A 17044-nucleotide genomic window follows, 5' to 3' on the forward strand; every position below is an offset into this window, starting at 1 on the left:
CTTTTTGGGTGAACTATCCCTTTAAAATGTAGCTAGCTAATATGTGGACAAAGTTTTATGTAAACATAGGGTGAGTCTGTTATGCAATTCTTCATTCAAATATTACAGAGTCCCTCTCTGTGATGTGAAACTTTTTCCTTTTAATAAGTATTGGAACTCTGTTCTTCCAACAGTTTTGAGCCACCAGGGCCCATGTCTGCAGGAATGGCTTGTGAACTGGAGGCTGTATTCAGACCTTTGGTAAGGTTTGTCACCACTCCATACTTCAATCACCAATGGTGTTTGTCATCACAGTGGAAAATCTTGTTTGTGGAACGAAATGAAAAATGAATTGTTTCAGACAGCATTGATCTGCATGCTCTCACATAATGTATTGGTGAATTCTTCTTCACAATGTTCAGTATTTGTTCTCTTAGCTCGATGTGGATTTGGACGGTGTGATTCATTTTCAATCAGCTACAGGCTCATTTTCTGTGTCCATAAAGTGCTCCAAGAAAAAATGTGAGGTAAGAGTTCACATATAGTGGTGACCGGGGATAGTTGTCACACCCAGGTAAAAATATAACACAGGCCAAAGTCAGGCCAAAGTGGTGGGGTACATGGGGAGGCCAGGCTTCTGTCAGTGGGGCCGCTGCTCCCCTCGGCCCGCCTCCCCAGAACTGCAACTGCCACCATCACCACCACCAAAATAAAATCTATGACACCCACTTATACAGACAACCTGCCCCAATAAAAATGTGTCAACTTGCCCCAAACTTACTTTTATGAAATATACTCTTGTCCTGAGAACATAGTTCAAACTTTTGATTAAAATCTACCTTCATTATATATCTGATCTTTTTGTAATTAAAATGTTTTATTAATTCCACAAAACATGTATACAAGAGCAAAATGCATATATAAATGGAATAATTCAAACATTCCCAATCCCCAACCCCACCCTAACCCCCAACAAACACCACTGTGGTCACATAAAAGTATATACAGATGATTATAAACACACATAACAATAATAAAAAAAAAAATATATATATATATATATATATATATATATATATATATATATAAAATAATATTTACACATCCAATAATGTCAGGCATTTGCCCCATTTCTCTATAAAAAGATCTGATTTACCCAGCATTTTATACGACCATTCTTCAAAAGCCGCCACCCTCCCCCATCTCTGAGCACCACTCATGAAATGAGGGTGCTCCAACCTCCAACCCCTTAAAAGAACCTGTTTGACAATCATGACACCCAACTCTTTATATCAACATTGATGACTGCCCCATCGCCCAAAATACAGAGTCTGGGGCAAAACGAGAGCGGAGTGCCCAAAACATCACACATAATACTCTGAACTTTCGACCAAAACTCCTGGATCCTAACACACCCCCAAAAGACATGAGATATGTCTCCATCCTCTGATCGGCATCGGAAGCAGGTGGGTGTGTCTTTGGTCTTGTATAAGACCACACCTATACAATTTAGAGGGGGTCCAATAGAATCAATGTGAAATCTAAAATTGTATAAGGCTTGTGTCTCTAGATGCAGTTTTTATGTTTTTTTAAATCTTAGCCCATTCTCCCTCCTCCAATTCCAAATTTAAACCTTTCTCCCATAATCTCTTGAGAGTTGTCGAGACTCCGTCCCCCAGACTCTGAATTAACAGGGAGTATTACACTGATGCCTCATGACCTTTTCCAAAAGCAGTGATCACCTCTCCCAGAGTATCTGCTTAAAAGTTTATAATGTGTTTTTGACTCAATCTTTCTTCAGATGTTTGTTGATCACTGTCTTGTGGACTTTGGCTCTCATGTGGTTGGGCAGAAAGTTTCACGAGTCATCACTCTGACTAACAGAGGGGCCCTGAGCACTCAATACACACTGACCCCCATCACCACTGGCCCCCTTCAAAAGATATCTACAAGCACACAGGTATTTGCATATCCATTCACAAAAAGCCAGAACATGCTGCGGTGGTGGAGACGAGGTCCTGTTAGATCTTTTCATTGTATTTACCCCCATTTCTGTCACAGTGTTTGCACTTTGGAAATTAAAAACAGATTAGAGTTTGTGCAATTTCTCTGTGCAAAGTTCAAATCTACCAACAGCAGCTGCAGTGCAATTAGGTCTTATTAGAGCAGATGCGATAACAATGGCAGAGATCAGTGAAATATCATAATTTATGTCAAACCCCGAGTTTGTCCTGATCGTCAAGGAAATTAAAAAAAATCCCATATTTGCAATAATCTTGTGGAAACATGGCGTTTCAAATGTATCTGTGTGAACTTCGACCTAGTTACTTTCGTAACCTACATTACCTGATGGAGGGAACAAGACGTTGTATCGATGTAGACACTAGGGGTCGCCCCTGGGAGCACCAAACACCTCCTATTGGGAATTGGTGAGTGGAATTTACATGCCACTCCCCTGGACATAAGGGTATAAAAGGAGCTGGCTCACAATCACTCATTCAGGTTTTGTGCTGAGGAGCCAAGACAGGGTCCCGACCATTTCAGTGTTGTGGTAGGGACACAACGTCTCATTCCCTCCATCAGGGAACGGAGGTTACGAAAGTAACCAGGTCATTCCTTATCTGTCTCTCACTCGATGATGTGTCAATGTAGTTCCACTAGGGGTCCCTATACGAAACGCCACAACTAGCAGAACTGTGTTACGTGGACTGGCGGTGCGAGATGGGTAAACCATTGTGTGCCTTGTAGCCAGTGCACCTGGCCATCACGTTACCGCCCCTAACTCTCCTACAAGTGTCGTACGGTCCCCCGCACCTCAGGGACAAATCGACTGCAAACAATGGGGACAGCCCACCACAGCCGTGGCCTCTTCTCTTCTTTTTTCTCCCCATAAAAGAATGGAAATCCTTCAGCTGGGGGCCATTAGTGTCCACATCGGTGGGTGTCCATTCCCAAGGAGAGGACACAGCAGAGACCACAGCCTGCCTGAAAGGGAGTTAATTGTGTGGAAATACGACACATGGTCTTACCGCGTCTTGTTGGCAGTGTGGCATGTGGAGAAGTCCCTATGGTATGTCCTACCTAGAGGGGATGGAGCTCTACAAACATGGTGACCGGTGGCAGAGGGGGACTTTGACCAAGGAAGATGCAGGTTTACCAATGGGGAAACTATCTTGTGGAAGATACATCACACAGGGTTACATAGAGGCAGCCAGCGCATGTGGAGCACCTACCCCAGTACAGGGCCTGTTAGCACACGTATTGGGTCTGCATCGAATTCCTAGATGAATCCGCCTGCCACAGGGCTAAGGAGGAAGGACGTCCAGGGCCCATGGTCTCATGAACACTGCTGAGGGGTAAAAAGGCACAATACGACAGTTGTCCTGAAAACTTACCTGTTTGTACCTGACAACACACAGGACGAACCAGCCCAACCCAGAGATTGTGGAACCTTGCAAAGGTATTGGGTGTTGCCCAGCCCACTGCTCTACCAATGTCTGCTAAAGAGGGGCCATTGGTTGGGGCCCCAAGGGTACGTCCTGGGCGTGGTACTCACATTCCGCTGTCCTCCGAAGCAGACAAAGCTGCTCAGAGAGTCTAAAGCTCTGCATGGGATCCAAGTATATATGCAAAGCACGCACCAGACACAGAAACTAAAAGGCTGAGTCTGCATCCTCCTTGGGCAGCTTTGCTTGCAGGTTCACCACCTGATCCCTAAACAGGGTCGTGGGAACCTTGGGCATATAGCTTGGTCGGGGCCTCAGGACCATGTGAGTGTATTCCGGACCGAACTCCAGGCATGTGTGACGCTGACAGAGAATGCCTGCAGATCCCCTACCATCTTGATGGATGTGAGCTCAGTCAGAAGGGTAGTCTTCAAGAGACTGCCTTAAGCTCAACTGATGACCACGCAGTGTGTGCCGTGACAGCATGCCCATCTCGCGACTAGAGTCTGATGCCAGATCTGAAGCAGTCTCATATGCATCGACCCGATCAGCTTGACCGCTGTCAGGACGTCATATGCCCCATGAGCCTCTGAAAATGCTTCATTGGAACCGCTGTGGTCCGCCTGAACAACTTCAGGCAGTTCAGCACCATCACCAGCGCGCCATCATTGAGACTGAGTCTAACTCCTACCCAAGAAAAGAGATGCTCTGTACCGTGGAGAGCTTGCTCTTTTCCCAGTTGACCCGAAGAAGGACCAAGGAGACAATCCTTTTGAATTCCTGTCGGGTGGGGCCTCGCGGCAGGGTGGAGCCTGAGGTGCTACGTTGAGGGGGCTTGGACCCCGAACTTGTGGCTGTGCCGAATCTGGGGACATCAGAGCACTTACCTGGCATCGGATACCCACCATAGGACCGGTCAGCAATGGGGGAGAAGGTAACCGTCCTCGTATTCTGTCATAACCGCCCGGGCGTGGGTGTGTTGTGCCGCAGCTGGGCATGCAGGGGTGGGGCCTCCGCAGCGTCGTGCCTGCTGTAAATGTGTGGTGTCCGGTGATCACATTAATGATGGCTGTAAACACCGGGTGTGTGACCAAGGAAATGAGGAAACCGCTCCTTTTCTGAAAATGTGGGTACCGCTGCCTTTCGGGCATGTAGCAAATCAAAGAAAAGGCAACAAAGGATTCTCCTCCTGGCCTTCCACTGGGGGATGGAGCTCTAGGCCTGCAGTTGGTCTCCACGTACCTGGGTCACCCATCTCCAGGGCGCCTAGAAGCCTTCCTCGGGTTATTGTCGGCGTGTCGTGAGGCGGGGGGGCATCTGCTTCCTGCAAGGGGGCTCTATGCCTGGGCCGGGCAGCTTGTCTGGGCTGCGGCGGAGCCGGTGCTGTTGCCGCAGGGGGGCGCCACTGGCAACAAGCACATGGGGTGTGAGCTTCACGACTGCCATGAAAAACTGTTGCGCCAAGGCCTCAACGGTGTCGCCGAATAGGCCAGCCTGGGAGACGGGGTGTCAAAGCTCCCAAGTGGTGGTGGTGTAGTGGTCTAAGTGCATAACTGGTAATCTGGTAATCAGAAGGACAATGGTTCGAACCCCACAGCCACCACCATTGTGTCCTTGAGCAAGGCACTTAACTCCAGGTTGCTCCGGGGGGATTGTCCCTGTAATAAGTGCTCTGTAAGTCGCTTTGGATAAAAGCGTCTGCCAAATGCATAAATGTAAATGTAAAGCACTGTACCTTGTCAGCCTTCCTCATCTCGAACAAGTTGAGACATTGTGCTCCTAGACCACCAAGGTGGACATTGCATGCCCGAGACATTGCATGCTCCTGCATCAATCCCGGTTCAGAACTACTCTCGTGCAGTTCTCTCAGCACCTTGGCTTTGTGCACTTGCAGGAGAGCCATGGCGTGCAAGGTGGAGGCAGTCTGTCCAGCGGCACCATAGACCTTAGTCGTCAGTGACGACGTAAACCTACAGGGCCTGGACTGGAGTCACAGCCGGTTCTGCCAGGTGGCAGCGCTTTGCGGGCACAGGTGCACCGCAACCCACTTATCCACATGGGTAATCGCCAAATACCCACTGGCAGCCCCACCATCGAGGGTAGTGAGAGTGGAGGAGCTCAGAGATCGGGTCCGGGCAGTGCCCAGACTTCGTGAGCTCCTCATGCACATACAGGAATGGAATGGGGTGGGGGCACCTGAGTTGCGAGTCCGCACCTGAAGGTGTGAGCCCAGTCCAGTCCTCGGCGTCAGACTGAACCATGCTGCTATAGAGAATTCATCCACTTCATCTCAAAGTTTAAATTCAGTTCCAGCACTTGCAGTTTGGAGATTCCACCAGCAGGTGGTAATAAAGTTAATGTCCAAAATCTTAAAATATAGTGGAACATTAAATTAAGTCCCTGACCATCGCTGTTGAAGCCGTTTGTTGAAATAAAAAATTATGAGATTTGTGTTAAACTTATTTTTCAATTATTATTATTTTTCTTATTATTTACAATTGTATTTATTATTTTATATGTAGCCTACTAGTAATTTTTTTCACTGACTACCTGTAGTGATTTTTATGTCACTGCAAAAGGGGCCAGTGGAAGGAGAGAGTAATATGTTTTGATTTGGTATGACTTTTTTGACCACTTTGTTATTTTGATTATATTTTCAATTAGTTTTAAGTGTAATTTGAATTTAGAAATATATATTTGTAAAAAAATGTCATGTTTCAATAAATGAATATATTTTTTAAATGGTAGAATGAAGTGCATTCCGATACAATCACTGTTAATACTAGCCATGATTTGTGTGTCAGTAGATGAAAATTATTAATAATACTTTCATTCTCTGTAATTCAAAGAAGCATACATCCAAATTCTGATGAGTATCGCATTTTCTATGCATGTCACTGTCATAGAAATATGCCTGGCATTTTTCAAGGATGCAGTTAATGCACAAAAGAACTTAATTTTCTATTCTTTTAATTCATTGCATACAGTCCATTTACACTACCAGTTTCTTATTAATGTGCTGTCTTTGTTTAAACTGTTGGTGCATGAGGGAATGGACTATATAATAGGACGCTGACAGTGGAATAACCGGAGAAGAACCTCAGAATTAAATTGCACTTGACCCATCCCATTTGCACGGGTGATTTTGCCAAACCCACTTGACTTAGACTTAGCGCATGCTTGCATGAAAATACCAAAACTTCCTGGCTATGCCCATTGACATTGTCCTTATTAATTAAAGCATTGTGCAGCACTTTACGCTTGTATTGTTCAGATTTCATTCACAGTCTCTCTTTCCAGGTTCCTGGTAACACTGAATGTTTTCAGTTGTGCAGTGGGAATCCAGTGGTTGAGAATGTAGCAGAAATCCCATCAGCCTTAGAAATCACAGAAAACGTTACTCACACTGACCTCAGACCAGGTGCACACTGTGTAAATTGACACAATGCATTTCTCGTGTATTGTGCATTTTGTACTAGGCAAATTTGTATTCACTGTCATTTTAGTGGCTAAAATTTTAAAATAACATCAATGCTAACATTAAAGGAATATTCAAGGTTCAATACAAATTTTGCTCAATCAGAAGCATTTGTGGCATAATATTAATTACCACAAAGAATAATTTCGATTTGTCCCTCCTTTTTTATCAAAAAAAGCTAAATTTGAGGTTACTGTGAGACACTTACAACAGAAGTAAATGGGGACAATTTTTGGAGGCTTTAAAGGCAGAAATGTGAAGCTTATAATTTTATAAAAGTAATCACATGAATTCTACTGTTAAAACTTATACTTACTGTAAGTGTATTATTTGAGCTATATATTTGTATGTAATTCTTTTATATGTTTTAAGGTTTTAGGGTTTACAGCGTTATGTTGTCATGGTAGCGAATTTGTCAAATTGGATATGGCTTTATACTGAAAAGGTTAGTAGCCTAAGTGATTTTATCATGCTAAAATCGTGTTAACACACATATTGTTTACATCTTGTGGCTATACTTTTGATACAGTGAGTATTTTAACGTTTACGGATTGACCCTATTCACTTCCATCATAAGCGTCTCACTGGAACCCAGATTTGGCTTTTTTTTTTAAGAAAAGGAGCAATGAGTCAAAATTCATTTTTGTGGTAATCAACATTATGCCACAGATGCTGTCGATTGAGCCCTGAATATTCCTTTAAAGGGATAGTTCACCCAAAAAAGAAATTCTCTCATCATTTACTCACCCTTATGCCATCCCAGATGTGTATGACTTACTTTCGTCTGCTGAACACAAACAAAGATTTTTAGAAGAATATCTCTGCTCCGTAGGTCCATACAATGCAAGTGAATGTGACCAAATCTCCAAAAATTTCAACATAATTCATTAGACTCCAGTGGTCCAGTTTGTTTTGGGTGAAAATAGACCACAATGTAACTCCTTTTCTATTGTACATATTGACAGCAGTCTCTTTGGCGATTATAATTTTAAGCTTGATTACACTTACTATAGCGCCATCTAGCTCTCTGCACATGCTCTAGGAATGGCATAAGGGTGAGTAAATGATGGAATATTTCACCCAAGAAGGACAATTCTGTCATCATTTACTTAACCTCAAGTTGTTCCAAACCTGTATGATTTTCTTTCTTTTCCATGGAACATAAAAGAAGATGTTATGGAGAATGATCCATTCATTTCCATTGGATGAACCATCCCTTCATGGAACTTAAATGTGTTAATAATGACATTGCTGTTAATAGTAAATTGTGTTTATGGTGTCAGATGTGTGTCCTGTGAGTGCTCACAGTCCTGATGAGGTTTTGATTGCTGGTCCAGGATCAGAGGATATTAAAGCAGAGCAGAGCATCTTTGAGCAGACTGAATTCAGCATCGGTGAGGTATTACCATATTATGACCTCATCTTACTTTACTGCTTTCTTTGAACAACTGAGAAATGACTAGCATTTCATCTAAAATATCACATGAAAACTGACTGCATGAGCAAAACCAGCCTCTGGCCAAATGCAGAAATGTGTCAGTATAAATCATGTGAATATATAACTGATGTTTTGCTGTAATGAAACAAAAAAGAGAAAATTAGTATCCTTTGTATATGTGTAGTTAGTGTTCATAAAAAGCAAGAGAAATCAAATAAACTAAAACCTTAAATAAATAGTATGCTCAAAATGATATTTTCCCTTGGAAAAATTGTTTATTTGTGATAAAGTGACTTTTAATATGTGGTTATTTTGTAGCAAACAAAACAATAGAGTGCAACAGTCTGGTTCCGGAATAAATTTCTCAATAATTTTCTCCATAGTCTAATACATTTTTAACTATCGCTTATAAACCTTTAAAGACAGACCAACCATGATCAATTCTCATTGCCTCAGTTCTTCCTATGCCTCGGTTTAAGCAATCAGTCCACATTATTTTAACTTCATTTTTTAGAAATCCAGCTTAATAGCAGAATTCCTGGTGAAGAACTACACTACACATGATCCAGTCAGAAAATTGAGGCACATCTGTGGCAACAATGAAGAATCTGCCACAATGCTCATTGTGGCAGATGGCATGTGGCATGTGCTAATAATGAGTAGAAAATTGGTGTTTGCCAAAAAATTTTTAAGGGTCTGTCATAATTTACTGACCCTTATTTCGCTCCAAACCCTTGTGACTTTCTTTCTTCCGCGGGACACAAAAGGAGAAATTTTGAAGAGCAGTAGTCGCTCTTTTCCATGCAATTACAATCCACTGGGGACTGAGGATTATAAATATGGTAAATACAAACCTTATTGCAAGTCTTTTAAAGTCCTTTGACAGATTTTTTGAAATGATATACATGTCAAATTGTGAAACACATTTTCAAGTGTTGTTTTTGTCACACTTATGCCAAAGTCACTGTATTGTACAGAATGCACGTTCCAGTCAGAGGTTGTGCGTCAAATACACTTTATCTGACACACAAATTAAATGCAATGTAAAATTTGTCATTACTACTGTAATCCATAATTAGTTCCTTTTTACATTCATAGCTACAGAGCTGGCTCACACACACACACACACACACACACAAACAGCAAGGTAGAAGCCACAGATTTGTTTTTTCATCTGTCAAAAATTTGCTGACACGTTCGACCTGTGTTCTGCTGATATCTGAGAGAAGCGTACTAAAATTACCTCAGGAATTATAAAACAGCTCCTATTTTAAACATGCAACTATATCCAATATAGTCCCCAAAAGGCTATATACACATTTTGATGAACTACAGATGTCTTCTCCAAAGATTCATCAAGTATGTTCATGGTTTTTATAGCGATTTTGTTTGGTACGTTGGGTCGGATTGCTTTCTCAACACAAGCGAACCGTTCCAGGGTTCGTTTGCAATTGGTCCGAGACCACCTCATCTTGGTGTCAGACTATTTACTTTGGTGCATATCCGAGTGCAATTGTCATGTTCATATATACATAAACGAACCAAACTAAGGGTGAAAACTATGGCTGCCCTCTGATTGTCGACCAAACATTAGTCAATGAGAATAGTCATGGTCGACCAAGTTTTGATTGGTTGGTTGTTCACAGAAAAACTATGAACACTGGTATTACCGCTGGTTGGATGCTAGGTGGTATTATGGGGTCATTTTCATTAAGCAGGGTTAGGGTTAAGCCTACACAATAAAGCAAGACACCTTGATTTCAAACTTTGACTTTATATTTGTATTATTTTAAATAAAAATTCAAATGAAACTGGAAAAAATAAATGCTATTAAAATGTGTGTTGTTCAATTTTTGGAAAAATGGTTTTACAACAACTGTCAACATCTCTCTGGCAAAGAACCTCATCAAATCATTCTCTACCGGTCGGGTATTTCGTTATCCGCAAAAATACATCATGTATGTGAATACATTTGTTTTGTTCCCTCATTCACGAGATATATATATATATATATATATATATATATATATATATATATATATATATATATATATATATATATATTGCAATATCTAATTACATCGGCAACCTAGCTGAGAGATCGGTGAATATTCTTGCTTTAGTGATTTTGCACTGAAAATTTTATTAAATGAATGTATTTAAAAAAACAAAAAACGTAAATCAAATACATTTCTAAATTCAAATTGCACTCTAGATGAAATGAAAAATCTAATCAAATAATGAAGTGATAAAAGAATTATATATATATATATATATATATATATCCACCTTTCCATTTACTGTGAGGCAAGAATCCGTCTGAACATGCAGGCAGAAAATTACTTCCACTGATGAAGACATAAAAACAAGGATACATTTAATAATAATAATTATGATGATGATAATAATCACTGAAATATAAATCCTGGTTCAAGGTGAACATGTTTTTGTATTATTTTATATATTTTGTATTATTTTACAGGCTGCAGAGAAGCATAGGCATAACTAGGGATGGGTATCGTTAAGGTTTTAATGTATTACTATCTTACCGATACTGCTTATCGATCCGGTACTTTAACGGTATTCTTAACGGTTCGTTTTGTTATATATATACACTCACCTAAAGGATTATTAGGAACACCTGTTCAATTTCTCATTAATGCAATTATCTAATCAACCAATCACATGGCAGTCGCTTCAATGCATTTAGGGGTGTGGTCCTGGTGAAGACAATCTCCTAAACTCCAAACTGAATGTCAGAATGGGAAAGAAAGGTGATTTAAGCAATTTTGAGCGTGGCATGGTTGTTGGTGCCAGACGGGCCGGTCTGAGTATTTCACAATCTGCTCAGTTACTGGGATTTTCACGCACAACCATTTCTAGGGTTTACAAAGAATGGTGTGAAAAGGGAAAAACATCCAGTATGCGGCAGTCCTGTGTGCGAAAATGCCTTGTTGATGCTAGAGGTCAGAGGAGAATGGGCCGACTGATTCAAGCTGATAGAAGAGCAACTTTGCCTGAAATAGCCACTCGTTACAACCGAGGTATGCAGCAAAGCATTTGTGAAGCCACAACACGCACAACCTTGAGACGGATGGGCTACAACAGCAGAAGACCCCACTGGGTACCACTCATCTCCACTACAAATAGAAAAAAAGGCTACAATTTGCAAGAGCTCACCAAAATTGGACAGTTGAAGACTGGAAAAATGTTGCCTGGTCTGATGAGTCTCGATTTCTGTTGAGACATTCAGATGGTAGAGTCAGAATTTGAACATGGATCCATCCTCTGATGGCTACTTCCAGCAGGATAATGCACCATGTCACAAAGCTCGAATCATTTCAAATTGGTTTCTTGAACATGACAATGAGTTCACTGTACTAAAATGGCCCCCACAGTCACCAGATCTCAACCCAATAGAGCATCTTTGGGATGTGGTGGAACGGGAGCTTCGTGCCCTGGATGTGCATCCCACAAATCTCCATCAACTGCAAGATGCTATCCTATCAATATGGGCAAACATTTCTAAAGAATGCTTTCAGCACCTTGTTGAATCAATGCCACATAGAATTAAGGCAGTTCTGAAGGCGAAAGGGGGTCAAACACAGTATTAGTATGGTGTTCCTAATAATCCTTTAGGTGAGTGTGTATATATATATATATATATATATATACACACTCACCTAAAGGATTATTTATATATATATATATATATATATATATTAAACAAAGATAAACGTTATATAGGCACAGTGATTTAATTTCAGGAAGGTCTACTAACATTACTGTTCAGGTGTGGTCTAAAAAGAAATCTAATAAAGTAGTCAATTGTAAAATAACACTGCATAGTTTATCATAGATAGATTAATGCTTATTAATGCAGAAGTTATTCATTCAAGAGCTGTAAGTGATTTTCTCTTTGCCTTTTGTTGTTTGATTCGCAGTAATGGCTCAATCGTCAGCATGTTTATTAGACTGCTTCCCCTTTAAGACAGAGTCTAATAGGCTCCTGATGCAGCATATTTTCTCCCAACTATTTCCATAACTATGTCCATTTAAGACATAAACTGTGTTTAAGTGAATCTCCAAGCCGGTCGTTTTGACATATTTGTGTGTATAGTTGATCGTTTAGACGCGCACATGAAACCCAAAGTAGCCTATACTTTGCTTGTCTCTTTGCGGTCTGTTTCGGAGTGCGCGCCGCCTTGGGAATGGTATCTCTTGCGCTCTTTTTATTATTAAACGCGTCCCGCAATTTAGCAACAGTAGCTAGACTGCATTTTACAGTAATCACCGATCGTGCTGATTCTGACGTTAAGTTTGAGTTTTAGGGAGTAATGTCAGTGCACCGCTGTGAAGGAAGGAAGTTGTGCTAGACAGAATGCGGCTTATGTATAAATATTCTTTTTATAATCTTTGGAAGGCGAAATCTAAAATAAAATCAGACTAGTATCACAGATCTAAACCAGGCTACGTTTGAATGTTTAGTTCTGTCACTCATTAAGCAGGGCTCGTGTTGTGCTCGCTATGGCACTGCGTGAGCGAGATCTCTCTCTCTCTCTCTCGCTCTCTCTCTCTCTCTCTCTCTGACTGAGAATAGCTAAATTGCATCACAGACAAATGGTTTCATATTATTATACATAGAAATGTCTGGCGAGATAAAATAACTTTCTCTTTATAGCAGTAATAAATGTATTTTCTTTATTTCTCCAGTACCGACAGCAGAACCGATAACGTCCGAGCTAGCCTATAGTGCGTTGGTATCTTTTTATTACTTATTTCTTTGCATTGAGTGACAACCCTCTCAAATATAAGACACAAACAGAACAAATAAAAGTCTCAGGTTCACTGTCTGTAATTGCAAAATTCTTGCTTACTTATTGTGACATGATAGCAACCCTTCTGCTGTGATAATGCAACTTCAACTACGCTATCAATATCCAAAGTAGCCGAACGTCATGTCAACTATCGCGTTTGTCACGTTTTTTCTTGAAGTTGGCAGTAACATATCAAAAGTTTTTAATTAAATCTAAAGAAGTTATACAAATTTAACCCTTACTGTTTTCTCCAAGGAACTTAGCTCCTTCCTTAGGCACTGGATGAGGTCTGCTCACTCTGCTGGAAAATGACTCTAGGGGCAGCGTGCGTCGAACACATGTTCCACAACAACACTAGGCTGCCCACAGATGCGCCTGCCTAATAATCGGCTTGATATACTTGGATATTGGCCGATGCCGATGTTAAAAATGCAAAAAAAATCGGCCGATTAATCAGTCAACCTCTAATAATAATAATAATAGCCTAATAATAATTATCATTTAATACATGGGAAAACATGCCAAATATCGTCTTGACATATTTCTATTAACATTAACAAAATGTTCAAACACATTCAGAATCATTACTGCTTTTGCCGGTGTCGCTGCGGTGTGTAAAATGTATATTTTAAAGGCTCATTATTACAGTTTAATATTTCTCTGTAATGTAGAACAGTGTTAGGAATGTTACATATTAACATTCTATCTCAGCCCTGGAACTCAAACCATTTTCAATGGTTATATATATTTTCAAGTAATTAAATGAATATCATAAATGTGAGACTAGTCGAATAATGGCTTAAATTAACACCTACTAGTCGACTAAGAAAATCTTTGGTCGGGGGCAGCCCTAGTGAAAATGCACCAGGTACCTTAACAACTGCTCCAAACGAGCCAGTTGTGAAAATGCCCTTAGAGTGAGGGTTCAGTGTAAGATTTGAGTATGTCATCTCTCAGCAGGATTATGAAGGTGAAATCGGCCCATTTATGACCGTCAAACTACCTGTTATCTTCACACCAACCATCCCCGGGGAGGCAAAACTGGATTTCCAAATCGTGTTTTCTCAACCTGGATGTGAACTGGTAAAGTATTCAAACTGTAATAAAGAGCATTATTAGTAATGGGTCAGGATGTTCGACTAGAATATCTAGATTTTGTTCAAATTTTTCTTTAAGGTTTGAGGATGAATTTTGAGACAACTTCTTGTGAAATGTGTAGTTTGCACATCCCGTAGTATTTTGTTTTACATGTATTTGGTCCACCGTACGGCAGCTTAACTAAATGTCTTTTTTTATGTATAGATTGTGGTTTCAGTTTGTGGGGTGGCGGAGAGTTCACCTGTGTGGGTGACCAAGCCGAATATTGACCTGAAAATCTGCATGTATGATCGTCTTTATCAGGACAACATAGAAGTTCAAAGCAGGTGAATTTCATAATTTTATCATTATGAGATCTACATTAGCTCACTTATAGGATAAAACCTATACTCTTAAAATATATGTTGCAATCATCACTACTCTGAGAAAATACTGCTGTCAGTGTGTTTGTGTGGTTTCACCTCACCAAGCCGGATTTGCTGCTGCTGGCAGCTAAATCTAATTATCAGAACATATATGTACAGTATACAGTATATATAGATAGATAGATAGATATATAGAGAGAGAGAGCCCTTTTTATGGGGGGAGGCCCATTAGATTCAAGATGAATTCAGGATTCACATTACAGACCATTATTATGTAACAACATAAATATTTAAATTGTGTCTGTAAATTGAGTATTTATTCATCAATCAGTTGACCTGAACTTACTTTCTGCCTCAATACATATTGCTAGACTGTTCTTTTGAACGCTGACAAAACAGCAGCCCACATCCTGTATGCGTGAAGAGCATGATCTGAGCTCATGCATGTAGGTGTGCGTGGTATGATTTATGTGGAGAATTCCCAGGATGGAGTTCCATTATATCTGCTTCTTGCTGAAGGCAATTCCCAACCCAGGGAAAATGGGTCATATACATCCATAGATAGAGAGAGAAAGTGAGAGAGTGTGGGGGTGCTGCACATTTACAAACCCACAAATGTACATGTCAGTCAGTGGCACCACATATCTCTTGTTGTTTTCCAAATTTCATATATATTTTATTTTACACGGCTCTCTGACTGTTCTCTTTCAAGTCACTCACTTCGACGATGCATCAGTAGCTGAAGCTGCGGTAGCTTCTCTCAGGAGTACCAACCACCACAAACTGGTTCACCAGCCAAAATGGTCCCTGCCCAGAAAATTGGCAGCACTATGATGACCCAGTGTCTGTGGAGTGACACCCCTGGCAAAAATTTTCAAGAATTCATTTCTTGTGTTCCCAGCCATGTGAGCCAGAAACACGAGCATGATGTCTCCTCTGTTGTACTAATGTTGAGGGCATGCCAGAAGACTACCATGTCACAGAGATTTAAGGTGCCTCCATGTCACCCAGCAGCCCATCCCTGCTTTCCGAATGAGTTTGTGACATAACGCTGGTCACACTCTTACCTGCCCTGCTGTTAGTGACATGCCAGAAGACTGCCATGTCAAAACACAAGGTCATTTTTAGTGCCTGTTTAACTGTTGTTGGTGCCATGTCAGAACACTGCTATGTATTACTTGGGGTTTTAAGTTGTACACTGTGCTAAGGTGGACACAGTGCTTTCTTCAGGCCTCAAGAAGGCCTGGTAAAGCAGTCTTCTCGCTTTCTCGCCATCGACGAGCTGGGAACGAGAGACGGTCACAGTGTATTCACTGTTTTTATTCACTATTTGTCGGCTGCCATATCACCCTGCACCACTAAAGCTAAGCAGGGTTGAGCCTGGCCAGTACCTGGATGGGAGACCTCCTGGGGAAAACCAAGGTTGCTGCTGGAAGTGGTATTAGGGTGGCCAGCAGGGGGTGCTCACCCTACAGTCTGTGTGGGTCCTAATGCCCCAGTATAGTGACGGGGACACTATACTGTAAAAAAAGCACTGTCTTTCGGATGGGACATTAAACCGAGGTCCTGACTCTCTGTGGTCATTAAAAGTCCCTAGGGCACTTCTCGTAAAGAGTAGGGGTGTAACCCCGGTGTCCTAGCCAAATTCCCCCCATTGGCCCCTATCTATTATGGCCTCCTAATAATCTCCATCCCTGAACTGGCTACATCACTCTACCATCTCCTCTCCACCAATAGCTAGTGTGTGGTGGGCGTTCTGGCGCACTATGGCTGCCGTCGCATCATCCAGGTGGATGCTGCACACTGGTGGTGGTTGAGGAGATTCCCCCTATACTATGTAAAGCGCTTTGAGTGCCTAGAAAAGCGCTATATAAATGTAAATGTTGTTTGTGTTGCTATTGGCTCCATGCCATGATTTTGACATTCCAACAAAGTTTTGGACCCCATTGGTTTTTTTTCCATTCAGTTTCAACAGGGATGAACTGCTGAACATTCGGCAGCACATACCAGACAATCTTTTCCCATTCTTTGGCTATTCTGAAGTTTTGCTGGACAATTTAGTTGAAGGAGCAGTGGTGTTGTTATTCATGTAGCAAATTTCCGCTCTCTTCCTAACAAAACAGACAAACTAAATCTCCTCACCCATACAAAAAAGGACTTTTCAAACTCTGCTGCCTTGTGCTTGAAACTTGGCTGAGTGAAGCCATTCCGGATAGTGCTTTGTATCTGCTGGGCTTTCAGCTGTTCATAGTGGATTGCATTGGGGAGTTAACCAGGAAAACGAGAGGTGGTGAAACAGGCTTTTGTTCAATGAAAGTTGGTGTACAGATGTAACAAGCAGATGTTCTGTCCTAATTTGGGGATCAAGCAACATCTGGACAGACCAGGGACACATGCAAGCATCCTTTTTGTGGACTTAAGTT

The 17044-nt window shown here is 41.2% G+C and overlaps 1 protein-coding gene across 1 annotated transcript in view; it reads left to right on the forward strand.

Annotated features, from left to right (window-relative positions):
- Positions 1-17044, forward strand: part of cfap74 (cilia and flagella associated protein 74) — a 149882-nt gene that overhangs the window by 59451 nt on the left and 73387 nt on the right. The window contains exons 15-21 of the mRNA XM_052094084.1: positions 174-240; positions 417-506; positions 1781-1939; positions 6726-6846; positions 8187-8302; positions 14116-14241; positions 14461-14582. Coding sequence (XP_051950044.1) covers positions 174-240; positions 417-506; positions 1781-1939; positions 6726-6846; positions 8187-8302; positions 14116-14241; positions 14461-14582 — 801 coding nt within the window. The remainder of the gene's footprint in view (positions 1-173; positions 241-416; positions 507-1780; positions 1940-6725; positions 6847-8186; positions 8303-14115; positions 14242-14460; positions 14583-17044) is intronic.

This window comes from Xyrauchen texanus, chromosome 27 (assembly GCF_025860055.1).
Source record: "Xyrauchen texanus isolate HMW12.3.18 chromosome 27, RBS_HiC_50CHRs, whole genome shotgun sequence".
In the NCBI taxonomy this organism is placed as follows: domain Eukaryota; kingdom Metazoa; phylum Chordata; class Actinopteri; order Cypriniformes; family Catostomidae; genus Xyrauchen; species Xyrauchen texanus.